The sequence below is a fragment of the Pelophylax lessonae genome (assembly GCF_965119305.1).
Source record: "Pelophylax lessonae genome assembly, chromosome: 11".
In the NCBI taxonomy this organism is placed as follows: Eukaryota; Metazoa; Chordata; class Amphibia; order Anura; family Ranidae; genus Pelophylax; species Pelophylax lessonae.
Window position 1 is genome coordinate 52,458,736 of NC_138778.1, and position 14,400 is coordinate 52,473,135.

The 14,400-nt window shown below is 46.1% G+C and overlaps 1 protein-coding gene across 2 annotated transcripts in view; it reads right to left on the minus strand.

The window, feature by feature from the left end:
- The window catches only part of NFS1 (NFS1 cysteine desulfurase), a 34,080-nt gene extending 25,758 nt beyond the window's left edge, over positions 1–8,322 (minus strand). The window contains exons 1-3 of one of the 2 annotated variants that reach the window (XM_082271380.1): positions 8,169–8,322; positions 5,958–6,040; positions 59–175 (exon numbers count right to left, since the gene is read on the minus strand). In XM_082271380.1, the coding sequence (XP_082127506.1) occupies positions 59–175; positions 5,958–6,040; positions 8,169–8,259 (291 nt within the window). In that variant the 5' untranslated portion in view covers positions 8,260–8,322. The remainder of the gene's footprint in view (positions 1–58; positions 176–5,957; positions 6,041–8,168) is intronic. The other variant, XM_082271381.1, reaches the window with a different exon arrangement.
- Between the last annotated feature and the right edge of the window lie 6,078 nt (positions 8,323–14,400).

Genomic DNA, 14,400 nt, shown 5'->3' on the forward strand with positions numbered 1-14,400 from the left:
CTGGTCCCATTTTTAATAAAGGCATAGCCACCCTTTAACAAAACCTAATTGGAGTTACCTCTCGTGCTTTTTCCATCGCTTTCTCGCTCTCCCAGCCGTACGCATGGGTTCTTGAATGAGGGTTTCCATAGTAATTCACCAAGTAAGGCAACATACGGTCTAGTACCCTGGGATCCTAAAAATAAAGATTGTACATTGAGAAACAAACCTTAAAACTAGATTTTTAAAACCTAAAGTCATTAAATAATCACAAATTAGAACATAAATTAAATTAGAACTCCAGTCAAAATTTGTCCTTTTGGATACAGTGGGGAAAGGTTAAAACTAGTGATCGACCGATATCGGTTTTTCGTTGCGGATACCGATATCTTTGGCCATTGCATATTGGTATCGGCCGATATTTTCATACATTTGAGAAAAAAAAAATATGTTTTTTTATTTTTATCACTTGACAGGTACTCTTGTGGAAGTATCTGGAGGTCTAAAAGACCCCAAACCCCTCTTCTGCACTTAAAAGCATTCAAAACGCCAAGTTTGGCTGTTTTGTATGCTGTCATTTTTTTTAATTTGGCGCAGAGTACCCGGAAGTGATGTCATGACATCACTTCATTGCTTATATCTTTCATTTGTACATATGTGAGTGGCATATTCAATAACATTTGTAAAACGGAATGATGATAGCTATGGGACATCATTTTACCCTCAAATGAGCAATATTTGGAATATCGGCCAGTTCCGGGCCAATACAGATATACCGGCAAAAGTCAATATCGGCCCTCGATAGATTGGCCTTGCCAATAATCGGTCGATCCCTCTGCCAAGTGTTTGCTGTTGTCTGTGTCACCATTGGGCACATCTACATTTACTAATCATCCTAGAAGCCACTGTCACTGGAGAGACAAGTGAGGGAGAATTCAAAATGTTACAACTGTCACTTAAACAGCTGGTATTGCAATTGAGACCCTTTCTTAGGTGACAACTGTTAAAGATATTTCCACTTCCTGTGATGCCTTTGGTAACAGAAAGTGCTGAAAAATCTCACTGATGAGGACAAAGAAAGAGAGACAGCAATAAAAACTATTCATCACTCTAACCTAAACAAAAAAAAAAAAAAGGTAGACTGAAAACACAGCTAAAAATGTATAATCACTACACAAGCCAATTTTGTAATGTAATATCCCAAAAATGTAATTTGAAGGTTAAATGTTCACTTGAATCATGGCAACACAAGGGACATTCTATACTGTGCACGGTAGAACTCCAGAAATAGCATTCCCCATCTAGGCGATTGGCTCATTGCTTTAATTCAGCAGTTCTCTCATAATGGGGCTCAACACGTCATCATAGAGGCAGACTCTCCTTTCTTTAGCTCCCACTTTTTCCACCTTAGTGGGCAAGGCCTGTCTCAGTATCTCCAGAACAGAAGCGCGTAAAGGCCTGCATTCAAATTTGCTAAAAGAATTAAAACTGATATAACGGAACTCAGAAAGATTTTTTTTTTTTTTTTTTTTACAAATTACAAGGAAAATATAAAAATGTATGCATCACCATGCATGTTTTAGATTAAGGCCTGGTTCGCACCTGTGCATTTTCAGTTTTGCAGAAACACACTACAGTCCATTTAACATGGTCTATGGGTCACTTTCACATCTGTGCATTTTATGGAAAGGGCAATGGACTTTTCTGGTTTTTGGTTCCATAGTCTTCAATGGATGAAAAACGTGTAATAAAAAAAAAAAAAAAAAAAAAAAAAATCGCAAAATGCACCTGAAATATACAACCTGCATAGGTGTGAACGAGTCCTTAGGGATTCGTTCACACCATACGTGCATGAAAACCGATGGGAAAACCGTGCAAATTTCACTTGCAGAGACATAAGTTTGTCAGTTTTCATGCGCGTTTCAGTGAAGTTTTGACACGTTGAGTGCTGGTTCACACTTGTGCGATGCGGGAAGGCTGCGAATATGCAGCCTGTTCCCGCATCGCATCCGCACATCTGGCAGTTCACACTGCCATATGCGATATGCCGGGGGTGTCAATTAAATGTTAACGACACCCCAAGTTTGATTGCATATCGCAGTGCGATCTGACAGTTCACACAGAATCGGATCGCACAAGTGTGAACCACTGTGCGATCCGATCCTGATGCGGCTCAAAAAATGCCTCATGTGCGTGTTTGGTGCGGATACAGTGCAAATTCAGCCATACAAAGTGTATGGCTGAACTCGCATCCGCACATCCGATCGCATGTAATGAAGGAGCAGTGCGTTCCTAATTACATGTGATCTCGCAAACCGCACTAGTGTGAACCGGCACTGACAGTCAATTTTTATGCGCATCAGTTATGTGCCCTGTTCACACCAACATTAATTTCATGCCAGTTTTTTTTTCCGTGCATGAAACCGAATACACGTTGCAGATTTCTGCACAAAAACATCCGCACATTGTGGTGTGAACAGGGCACATTTTCTTTGAACCCTTGCAGAACACGTGCAGAAAAACTGACGTCTCAGCACCATGGTGCCTTGTTCACACCATGTGCAGAGACCTGAGTTTTTCAGCAGAGATTCTGCAAGGGCACAGGGAAAACAATTGTTCTCTATGTGCCCTGTTCACCCCACAACACTAACAGATTTCTTTCTGTGCAGAAATCCGCAATGTGTGTTCAGTTTTCTGCGCGGAAAAAAAAATAAAAAATGACATGACAACATTGTGGTGTGAACAGGGCAGAGAAAGTGATGACACATGAAAACTGATGCCAATGTGCATAAAAACTCACTGTAATGTGCATGAAAACTGAAGCAGACCCAGAGGCGTAGCTTGTGGGCCCTGATGCTAAAGTTGACCTTGGAAGATACTCCATGTGGCTAAAGATACGTTGGAGAGAGCTTGAGCGGAGATTGGGAAGGGTGACTAATTTGAACAGGAGTCCATGATAAGGAAAAGGGATCAGTTTTAAAGCGTATTTGATTTGAGCTCTGGTGAGTTTAATAGCTAAAGAGAGCGTTATTCCATGAGGTGTGGTGGTGGTTACATATGCAAGTATCTGATCCTTTAGCCACAGTCTACCATCCTAGGAAGAATCATCTCCACCGGGTGTTTTATATGGACATTATTCCTTTGTCTTATGCTATTATAACATGATTCTAAGCGCTGCTAATGCTTTGATCTTTTGATTTTATTAGCATATTTGTTATTTAGAAATCTTAAGCGTGTGTTCAGTTTTCTGCGCGAAAAAAAAAAAAAACCTGACGTGACAACATTGTGATGTGAACAGGGCAGAAGAGAAAGTGATGACACATGAAAACTGATGTCAACATGCATATAAACTCACTGTATGCCCATGAAAACTGATGTAAACTTGTGTCTCTGTTACTGAAATCTTCCTGTTTTTTCCATCAGTTTTGGAAAACACCATGCACGTATGGTGTGACTAAGGCCTAAAAGGTCACTCCTATCCTAAAATACCAATTCATTCCCAAAGTATATCTGTACATACAGTGAAATTAAACTCTAAAACTAAAAAAACTGCTAGGCGATAGAGATTTTTTTGTTGTCAGAAGAGGCATGCAAAGTCCCCCCCCCCCTCCCCCAACAAAAAGGTTCCCCTATCAATTTTTTATTTTTGGTGTACACTACAGCGCATGTGCACTCTCTGCATCTGTAAAGGCCCGTACACACGTACTGATCGTCGGGCGAAAAGCTTCGGCCGACGACCGATCTGCCGATTGTAGGCTTGTTAGTATGATGCCTCCGACAGCCGTCAGCGCACATTCTGCCGACAAGAATCTGTCATGCAAGCATTAAAATTTTTGTATGCCGACACCAGAACGGCCGACTGTTCGCCAGTCAGTACAGATTTCGGCCGACAGACAGCAGATTTGCAAGACTGGGCATGCTCAGCAAAGAAAAAACACAGGGAAAGTTAACCATCACATGACATCACTTCTGCAGTCGGCTGTAGTCGGCGGACAAAATTCTTGTGCAGTCTTTTGCACTTTTCAACAGATACGACAGCCCGGGGACAAAAGACGGCCGATCGGTACTTGTGTACGGGGCTTTAGATGGCAGAAATGGGCCAGATGCTGAACACAATGTAACTCCTGTTCTCATCACTGGAGGACAGCACAGAAGGAGGTGGGCGCATGCCATAATCCACGAGTATATTGCGAGTTTACTTCTGCTTTAACCAAAACCTAGTTACCTTATATTGATCTATTACACTGACGACATTTGGAGGATTCCTTTGGTTTGGATTACAGTTTACTGATGGTATTAGCTAATATAGTTTTTCTGAGATGCATGTCTACTCTACACTATATGTAAACCCTAAATATGAACTCTTTTTTACTCCCATTTTGTCTGCTAAAGAAACCATTGAAAGCATTTTTGTTAAATCGGTTTGATAAGGAAAAAAAATATATAAAATCTATTGATCCTGCCAGAAATCCAGTGTTGTCCTGTGCACTCTGCAGTTTTGCCTTATCAGCTCTGCCCAGTTCATTACTATGGACTATGTGTTCTGCAGATGAGGAGAGTAGGAGATGTTTCGTAGTCCTTGCACTTCCTGTTCATGAGTGGCAACTCTGCTCTTGGATAAAGTATGGCGGGTGCATTCCATCATCCTAGGACAGAAGTTTGCAGATAGCTGGATCACCAGGTGAAAAAAAAAAAAAAAAAAAAAAAAGGAAAACTAATGCAGCCACCACACCCGAGATCTAAAATGCTGAAGAATAACTTCAATTTTGATCTTAGATATACTTTTAGTGATCGACCGATTATCGGCAAAGTCGATATATCGAGGGCCGATATGCACATTCCCCGATATATCGGAATCGGCCTTTTGATTTACCGATATTGCCGATAATTCGGGAAAGTGCTTGTACCGGGGTGACGCCTGCAGCTAGAGGCATCACCCCGATACCAGCGTCCATAGCCAACGGTCGGCTGTCTTGGAATGACAACCGATGCGGCTGAGAAGCCGCTCGGCTGTCATTCCAAGGAGCGGGAGGGGACTCCCCCCCCCCCCCTCCCTCGTCCAGGTCTCCTGTCCCACCGGGAGACCAGGGCATCCTACCTCCACCACTGCCGTCTGACCGGGTCTCCATCTGCACCGCTGCTGCCACCGGGTCTCCATTTCTTTGAATTATGCACCGCCGAGTACCCGGAAGTGATGTCATGACATCACTTCCAGGTACTGGCGGTGCCGAATTAAAAAAACTTACAGCATTCAAAACAGCCAAACTTAGTGGTTTGAATGCTTTTAAGTGCAGAGGAGGGGTTTCAGGTCTTTTAGACCCCCCCAGATCCCTCCACCACAGTACCTGTAGACATAAAAAAAAAAATAAAATTTAATGTCCGAAAATATTGGCCGATACCGATATCCGATGACCAAAATATCAGTAGTAAAAAAAAAAAAAAAAAACGATATCGGTCGATCAATAACTTTAAGGTCTATAATGCTGATCACATACATACCAGTGTGATCAATTACAACAACTGCTTCAATGTTGCATCATATTTTCAAAAACTGATGTGTTCAAGCTGTCATTTTACTTGATTTCATATGTTTGCATCATCACCCAGGTAGGTAAACATTGTGAATCCTTTTCATCGAATGAAACTTGAAATCTCACACCAGCCACCACCTGTCTTTTGTGGCAGCTGTGATAGAGGGGGAATGCTCTGGAGCCAAGTAGAACGGAGTCACAGGGTGGGCTTTAAAGAGACCCTGTCATTTTGTCACTTATAGGAAAAATAACAGGGTCTCTTCAGCTATGTACATTACAAATCTGATCTTTCAAAAACCCAAAAGTCCTCCACTGCTAGATGAAGCATAATAATAAAAATACTAACAGAAAAACATTTTTCCCAGCCAGTGTAAAAGGATACAGGGGGGGGCATTATTATTACATGTCTTGGGTGTACTTAGCAGAAATAGGTATACCACAACGCACCATTGGGGTGGTTGCTTGAACATCCATGTAGAGTGGTCTGTGCTCCGACTCCTCCTCTGTGGACTTTTTATCACGCCAGTCTGCTGAAAAACAAAATACCTCAATTAATAATCAGCAAATTGCATGGGGTTATGCAATGTTCACGGTGACGCCCAGTTCTGTCTGCTTTGGATTCATCAACTTGTTTACTGACAATGAAAGGAGCTCTCAGAGAAGTACCAAGAGACACACATAGGCTGTTATATATCGCTGAACTCCCACAAAAAATGTATTACATGTCACTGGAAGAAGAGTAAAGTCCCCTTTTCACACAGAAGTTACAATTGGGTCACCTGTCAGTTGTTCAGGTGGACCCAACTGAAACCTCCATTCTTCTCTATAGAGCGGCGGATGTGACTCACCCGCATCTGATCTGTTCAGCGAATCAGATGGTACATTTCCATCTGACCGCCCCATAGAGAACAGCGGGCTGTGTATGTCCGCTCTGCACCAGCGGATCGGATACGGAAGTGTCATCTGCCTGCTTAGTGGGGTATCAGCGCAGAGATCCCCTGCAGAGACACCAAGGAATGGGAAGGGGGTGGGGGGGGGGGAAGACACCAAGGAATGGGAAGGGGGTGGGGGGGGGGAAGACACCAAGGAATGGGAAGGGGGTGGGGGGGGGGGAGACACCAAGGAATGGGAAGGGGGTGGGGGGGGGGGAGACACCAAGGAATGGGAAGGGGGTGGGGGGGGGGGAGACACCAAGGAATGGGAAGGGGGTGGGGGGGGAGACACCAAGGAATGGGAAGGGGGTGGGGGGGGGGAGACACCAAGGAATGGGAAGGGGGTGGGGGGGGGAGACACCAAGGAATGGGAAGGGGTGAGGGGGGGGGGGAGACACCAAGGAATGGGAAGGGGTGAGAGGGGGGGGGGGGAGACACCAAGGAAGGGGGTGGGGGGGGGAGACACCAAAGAATGGGAAGGGGGGGGAAGACACCGAGGAATGGGAAGGGGGGGGGGAAGACACCAAGGAATGGGAAGGGGGGGGGAAGACACCAAGGAATGGAAAGGGGGGGGGGAAGACACCAAGGAATGGGAAGGGGGGGGGAAGACACCAAGGAATGGGAAGGGGGGGGGAAGACACCAAGGAATGGGAAGGGGGGGGGAAGACACCAAGGAATGGGAAGGGGGGGGAAGACACCAAGGAATGGGAAGGGGGGGGGAAGACACCAAGGAATGGGAAGGGGGGGGGAAGACACCAAGGAATGGGAAGGGGGGGGGAAGACACCAAGGAATGGGAAGGGGGGGGGGGAAGACACCAAGGAATGGGAAGGGGGGGGGGAAGACACCAAGGAATGGGAAGGGGGGGGGGAAGACACCAAGGAATGGGAAGGGGGGGGGGAAGACACCAAGGAATGGGAAGGGGGGGGGGGAAGACACCAAGGAATGGGAAGGGGGGGGGGGGAAGACACCGAGGAATGGGAAGGGGGGGGGGAAGACACCGAGGAATGGGAAGGGGGGGGGAAGACACCGAGGAATGGGAAGGGGGGGGAGAAGACACCGAGGAATGGGAAGGGGGGGGAGAAGACACCGAGGAATGGGAAGGGGGGGAGAAGACACCGAGGAATGGGAAGGGGGGGGAGAAGACACCGAGGAATGGGAAGGGGGGGGAGAAGACACCGAGGAATGGGAAGGGGGGGGAGAAGACACCGAGGAATGGGAAGGGGGGGGGGAGACACAGAGGAATGGGAAGGGGGGGGGAGAAGACACAGAGGAATGGGAAGGGGGGGGGGAAGAAGACACCGAGGAATGGGAAGGGGGGGGGGAAGAAGACACCGAGGAATGGGAAGGGGGGGGGGAGAAGACACCGAGGAATGGGAAGGGGGGGGAGAAGACACCGAGGAATGGGAAGGGGGGGGGGAGAAGACACCGAGGAATGGGAAGGGGGGGGGGAGAAGACACCGAGGAATGGGAAGGGGGGGGGAGAAGACACCGAGGAATGGGAAGGGGGGGGGGGAGAAGACACCGAGGAATGGGAAGGGGGGGGAGAAGAGACCGAGGAATGGGAGGGGGGGGGGGAAATGGAGGTATGAGAAGGAGGGGGGGACACGGAGGAATGGGAAATCCAGAATACATAGTGCAGCCAGTCACCCCCTGTCAGTGTGCTCTCCGCCCCCCGCCGCCGCACTATCCGGGTCTTTCCTCCAGGCTGAGGCCTAGTCTTATTACCTGTCCTCTCTGCACGGCTGGCCCTGGCTACCGGGACCCTCCCGCATCCCCCAGCCGCCAGCAGGCTCCGGATCGCCGCCCTGCATAACATGTTGTCCCCGTGTTGTCAATGTCTGGCTCGTTGTGTAACACGGCTGGGCAAGATGGGCGGAGACTCTGAGGAGACTTCCGGGATGGGCAGGGCGTCCTCTACGTCATCAGTGTGCTGCGGCTCAGATCGGACAGGTGATCGGAGGGAGCAGAGCGTGCGCGCACACGGGTTGTAGAGGTGAGGATCGGGACATGGAGGGCACAACTACCGGCGGGGGGCTCAGGCTGACTATGCTCCATACAATGTGATTGTACAATCGTATTAAAGAAACTCTACAATGCGGGGACAAATCTATCTGTGGCAGTCAGAGTGTGCAGTGAGCTGCTTACAAGTTTCCCCATGGAGGAGCCCTGTGCTATGAGGCTGCCTCTGAAAATGCATGATCCTGCATCTCCTGATCGGCATGCTTGTTTGCGGTCATTGAAATTCCTTAAAATCCCTGCCATCTCTTTTCATCTCTGTCTGTGTCCCATTTAGGAGATTTTCCTTCACTTCTGGTCTAATAGCCAATACAGGAAGTGAGAGGAAATCGCTCCAAAGCAAGGGGATCCCTGGTTGTCACTAGATCTAGTGTCCCCTATTGGAAGATTTACGTTTTGTTCCTGTTCTGATGACAACCCAAAATATGGTATTTTCTAATCCCTCTCAATTCAAAACAAAAAATGTTTGCCCTTCGTTATTAGTTGGGGACCCTGGACTTTACTCAGCACTCTAGCAGCTGCTGCTGTCTATATAAAAAAAAAACAAAAATAGACAAAAAAGATTCATCTTGACACTCTGTATTTGTGTTCAGACAGGAAATGGAGCCAACAAAAATGTCATTCTGTACTTTGTACATATCTTTTGTATCATCTAAAGATCAAAGGGAAGAGCTTCCATCTGAGTGTAATAAAGTCCCTTAACCACTTAAGCCCCGGAAGATTTTACTCCCTTCCTGACCAGGGCCTATTTTGCAATTCGGCACTGCGTGACTTTAACAGACAATTGCGTGGTCGTGCGACGCTGTACCTAAACAAATTTGACGTCCTCCTTTTTTTTTTTTTTTTTTTTTTTTTTTGCGGGACTGCGACATTGGGGCGGATAGAGTGGACCCTGACTGACATTTTTGGGGTTACCAGTGACATTACTACAGTAATCAGTGCTATACATATGCACTGTTACTGTAAAATGACACTGGTAGTGAAGGGGTTAACTTTTTTGAGAGGGAGGGGGGCTGTGTGTGTCCCTAGGGGCGTGATTCTAACTGTGATTGGCTGTGGCTTGAGGTGTAGGAACAATGATCAACGGTCCTACATAGTAGATGATCACTGTTCCTACACAGGGGAGAATGACAGGCGGCTTGTTTACACTAGCCGCCTGCCTTTCCACGGACGATCGTGAGTGAGCGGTGGACATCGGGTGACCGTGCCTCCGGCGGCGCGCGCTCGCTCCCCAGAGCCTCACAGGCTTGTGACGTACCGGTACGTCACTTTGCCTGTGAGGGGCTGAGCGCCGCAGTATATGTACTTGTGGCGGTCGGCAAGTGGTTAAAGCAACCTGCAAAATAAAAAATAGTGATAGATAGATAGATAGATAGATATAGATATATATATATATATATATATATATATAAGGCAGATCTCCATTCTGTCAGTAGAGAATTGATCCTGTGTGTTCCTGCAAATCCCCCTAGGGAAAGCACCTGCCAGTCTGTTAGAAAGCACTGGTTAGGCACACAGTTACCCTTTGCCCCTGATGGTGATCCCTTCCCAGCCAGTGTCGGTGCATGTTTTTAGCACTGATCACTGTATTCTTGTCACTAGTTCCTGCAAAGTGTCAGTGTCCACTGCAAAACCGCAGTACCGCTATAAGTCACTGATCAGTGCCATTACTAAAAACCTATTAATATACGCTTATTGAGATTTTTTTATACCAAAAATATGTAGCAGAATACGTAAATTGTTGAAATTTTAGATTTTTTTTCTTTTCATTTTATTTTATTGGATATGTTTTAAAGTAGAAAGTACAATTTTTTTTTTTTTTTTTTTTTTTTTATTCCAATTTTTTTTTTTTTTTTTTTTTTTTTTTTTTTATACCGCAAAAAATAAACCAGAGGTGATCAAATACCACCAAAAGAAAGCTTTATTTGTAGGGGAAAAAAGGATGTAAATTTTGTTTGGGTACAGCGGCGCATAACCGTGCAATTGTCAGTTAAAATAACGCAGTGCTGTGTTACAGAAAATGGCCTGATCATGAAGGGGAACTGGTTAGGCTTTTGACAAAAAAACCTGAAAGCTGATTGGTTTTTATGCAGAGCTGCACCAGATTTTGTGCCCTCCAGTTTTTGTAAATCAAGCCCTATGTGCCCACTCACACATAGACTTTTACAGGCTGGGAAAAAAAAATTCCCCAGCGTGTTCAAGAAAGGAGCTTTAGGGCAGAAAAATTGCTAAATGCAGCTAAACGCTAAAATTTGTTTCGCGCTTGAGCAGTCTGTACGACATGTGGGTGATGGGTTGTGGGATCAAATGACCAAAATGGTTTGAAAATGGTTACACGTTGTTGTTGTGGTTTTTTTTTTTTTTTTCATACTGGATGGGAACCAGAAGGGCGGGGGGGTGGTATTTTTAGTTATATAGTAGAGCTAGGCGATTCTGGATAAAATGAGACTCACAATTTTTTTGCTTGGAATAAAGATCGCGATTTTCGGCGTAACATTATCTTTACATTATACAAAAAAATTGGGCTAACTTTAAACTGTTTCTTATTTTTTTAATTCATTGTGTATTCTTCCCCAAAAAAACTGTGCTTGAAAGACTTTGGCGATCGCCGTTTTGTTCTGTAGGGTCTCTGCTAAAAAAAAAGAAAAAGTATATCTAATGTTTGGGGGTTCTAAGAAATTTTCAACTTTTTTTTTTTTTAACTACTTTACCACCGGAGGATTTTGCTGTCTTCCGTCCAGGCCACTTTTTGCGATTCGGCGCTGTGCGACTTCAACTGACAATTGCGCAGTCGTGCGATGCCGTACCCAAACGAAATTTACGTCTTTTTTTTCCCCCACAAACAGAGCTTTCTTTTGGTGGTATTTGATCACCTGTGCGATTTTTACTTTTTGCGCTATAAACAAAAAAAAGAGCGTTTATTTTGAAAAAATAACTATTTTTAACATTTTTTTATATGAAATTACCCCCCCAAAAAATTTTTGGCCAATTTGTTTTCTGCTACCTATGTTTGGTAAAAAAAATCACAATAAGCGTATTTTGATTGGTTTGCGCAAAAGTTATTGCGTTTACTAACAAAGGGAAAGATTTCTGTCATTTTTGGTGTTTTTTTTTTTTTAACGCGTAATGGCGGCGATCTGCGATTTTTTTTTTTTTTTTTTTTTTTTTTTTTTTTTTTTTTTTTTGCGGGACTGCGACATTGCGGCGGACAGATCGGACCCTTGACTGACATTTTTGACACTTTTGGGGGTACCAGTGACATTACTGCAGTAATCAGTGCTATATATATGCACTGTTACTGTAAAAATGACACTGGCAGGGAAGGGGTTAACTTTATTGGAGAGGGAGGGGTTAATGTATGCCTGGTGCTTACTGACGTGTGGGGGGGGGAGGTGACTGAGTGAGTCAGGGACAGATCGGATGTCCAGCTATGCTGAACAGTCCGATCTGTCACTCCCTGTCACTATGGAGATCCGCCCGCTCTGTTTACACACAGCGGGCGGGTCTCCAGACTCGATCCCCGACGATCGGGTAAGAGCAGCGGCGATCACTGCTGCTCCTCCCCTGGCCCGACTCCCGCTGTGAATGAAAACAGCGGGAGCGAGCCTCCGGCCGCCCAGAAGGGGGAGTGTCTGACGACGTAGTACTACGTCGTCAGACGATAACGAGCCACTCTGCCGCAGTAATATTACTGTGAGCGGTCGTAAAGTGGTTAACTTGTGTAGCACCCTCCTAGGTAGGTGCTAGGAAAAAGCATATATGTGGCCCTGTCTGCTTATCAGGGGGGCCAGATCTGTTAGCTAATCTGTTGCATTCTTCCAGGTGTGGCCTGCTGAGCCTGGGGAGTCTCCCCACTGTTCCGATGAGGGACCTTGATGGACAGTGGAGGAAACCTGGCGCACCAGGGTTTATGACTGTCTTAGTGGGCGGGGATTGCCGCATTGCACCCTGGGATTGGAAATTAATCTGGAGGGAGCATGTGACAGAGTGTCTTTTGGCGGGAGCATCAGTCCCAGGAGGAGGTGACGGCTGTCTCCCTGCTAAAGTGTGAAGGTGGTCTGGGCAGTTGGCCTACGGCAGTGGATCTCCAAACTACGGCCCTCCAGCTGTTGCAGAACTACACGTCCCATGAGGCATTGTAAAACTCTGACATTCATAGGCATGGTGGGAAATGTATTTCTCGAACAACTGGAGGGCCATAGTTTGGAGACCCCTGGCCTACGGGGACCAGAGGTTGAGCTGGGCTGCAAAGGATCCAGAGTGTGCTGAACGAGTGGAGCTGCTGGGCAGAGACCTTCTGGAAAAAACAATGTCGTGAGTACTTAAGATCTGCCCAGGGGTCTGCCTAGGAAGGGGGACCACTCCAGAGAGGTCTAGGGGGATCCAGGAGCCAGCTAACCAGGAGAGTACAGTAAAGGTTGTGGCAAGTACTAAATCCCTGAAGTTTGGGGATTAAAGGGGGTGCCAGGAAGGGCCCTGAAGTGTTCAGTAATACAGATTGCACTACAAGTCAGCTACCCTAGGAAGGAGTACCTCAGGGCTCAAAGGACTTTTCCACAGTCAGAGGTGAAGTCATAGTAAGCGGCCTAGCCGTGATCAGCGTCAGCAAGCATTAACCAGCATTTAAGCAGCATTTTTGTAGGGTCCCTGCCTATTTGTGCATAGTTCAGTAGTTGGAGTATCTCACTCATCCCTTCTCCTATCCAAGTTCTCAAATAAACCTAAAAATCCAAAGAAACTGGACTGGTTCCTGTCTGAGGTATTTACACTTGGGAAAACTGTTTAAAGATACTACTGTTGCTAGCGGTAACCCAGGGGGACCCACACTCAGCAGCCCCCTTGGGAGTAGTGCTACACTTGTAAGCAACAAGTATCAGAAAAAGGCCTGGTCTTTAGGAGGTTAAACTGCCCTCACTTACAGACGGAAGTTCATTCCTTTGATCTAAAAGAATGAAATGATACATTGTAAAACATTGTGTTTTATAGTTATCTAACAATGTTGATGAACATTTGCTGGAGGCTTTTTTTTTTTTTTTTGACAGCTGTGAGTGAGCAGAGAAAAGCTCTGTAAGAATCATGGACATGCTGGTTTAAAGTGGTAGTTTACTCCGCTTTTTCATTTTTACCTACAGGTAAGCCTATAATGAGGCTTACCTGTAGGTAAAATGAATGCACAGTTTAGGAGATATTCACCCTGCACGCAGCCGCTGAAACCGGCAGTGCATGCGCTCTGAAGGTCCGGGGTATCTTGCCAGACCTTCAGTGCTCCTTGCCGGAAAGTGAACTCCCCGAGCGCATGCGCGGGAGTGACCTCATCGCGGCACCGGCCACTCACCGCGCTGGAGCTGCCGAACACGGAACATGTCAGCTCCCTCAGTGGTGTCCAGGCGACCGTATGGGGGCTTCGTTCTGAGGTAAGTATTTTTTTTGGGGGGATACAACCTCTTTAAGATCGTGAGGGGGGGGGGGGTGAATCGAGATTGCGGCTTTTTTTTTTTTTTTTTTAAGGATTAATCATGCAGCTCTATTATATGGTTATGCTTTTTTTCCACTTTAGTCCCGGTTCACACTTCTGCGATGCGGGAGCGCTGCGAATATACAGCGTGTTCCTGCATCGCACCCGCACCCCTGGCAGTTCACACTGCCATATGCGATACGCAGGGGGTGTCAATTAAAAGTTAACGACACCCCCAGTCGAGATCGCATATTGCAGTGCAATCTGCAAGTTCGCACAGAATCGGATCGCACTAGTGTGAACCACCATGCTATCCGATTCTGCTGCGGATAAAAAAAAAGGGTCATGTAAGACCGTCTGCTGCTCCATACTGTGCATTTTTATCCAAGCTTTTCTGATAAATGAAGGCTCATTTACTAAAGGAGTTGGCAATCTTCTCTCAAAAATGTGTGTATAAGTTCACTTTCATTATTAAATTAGTGAAGA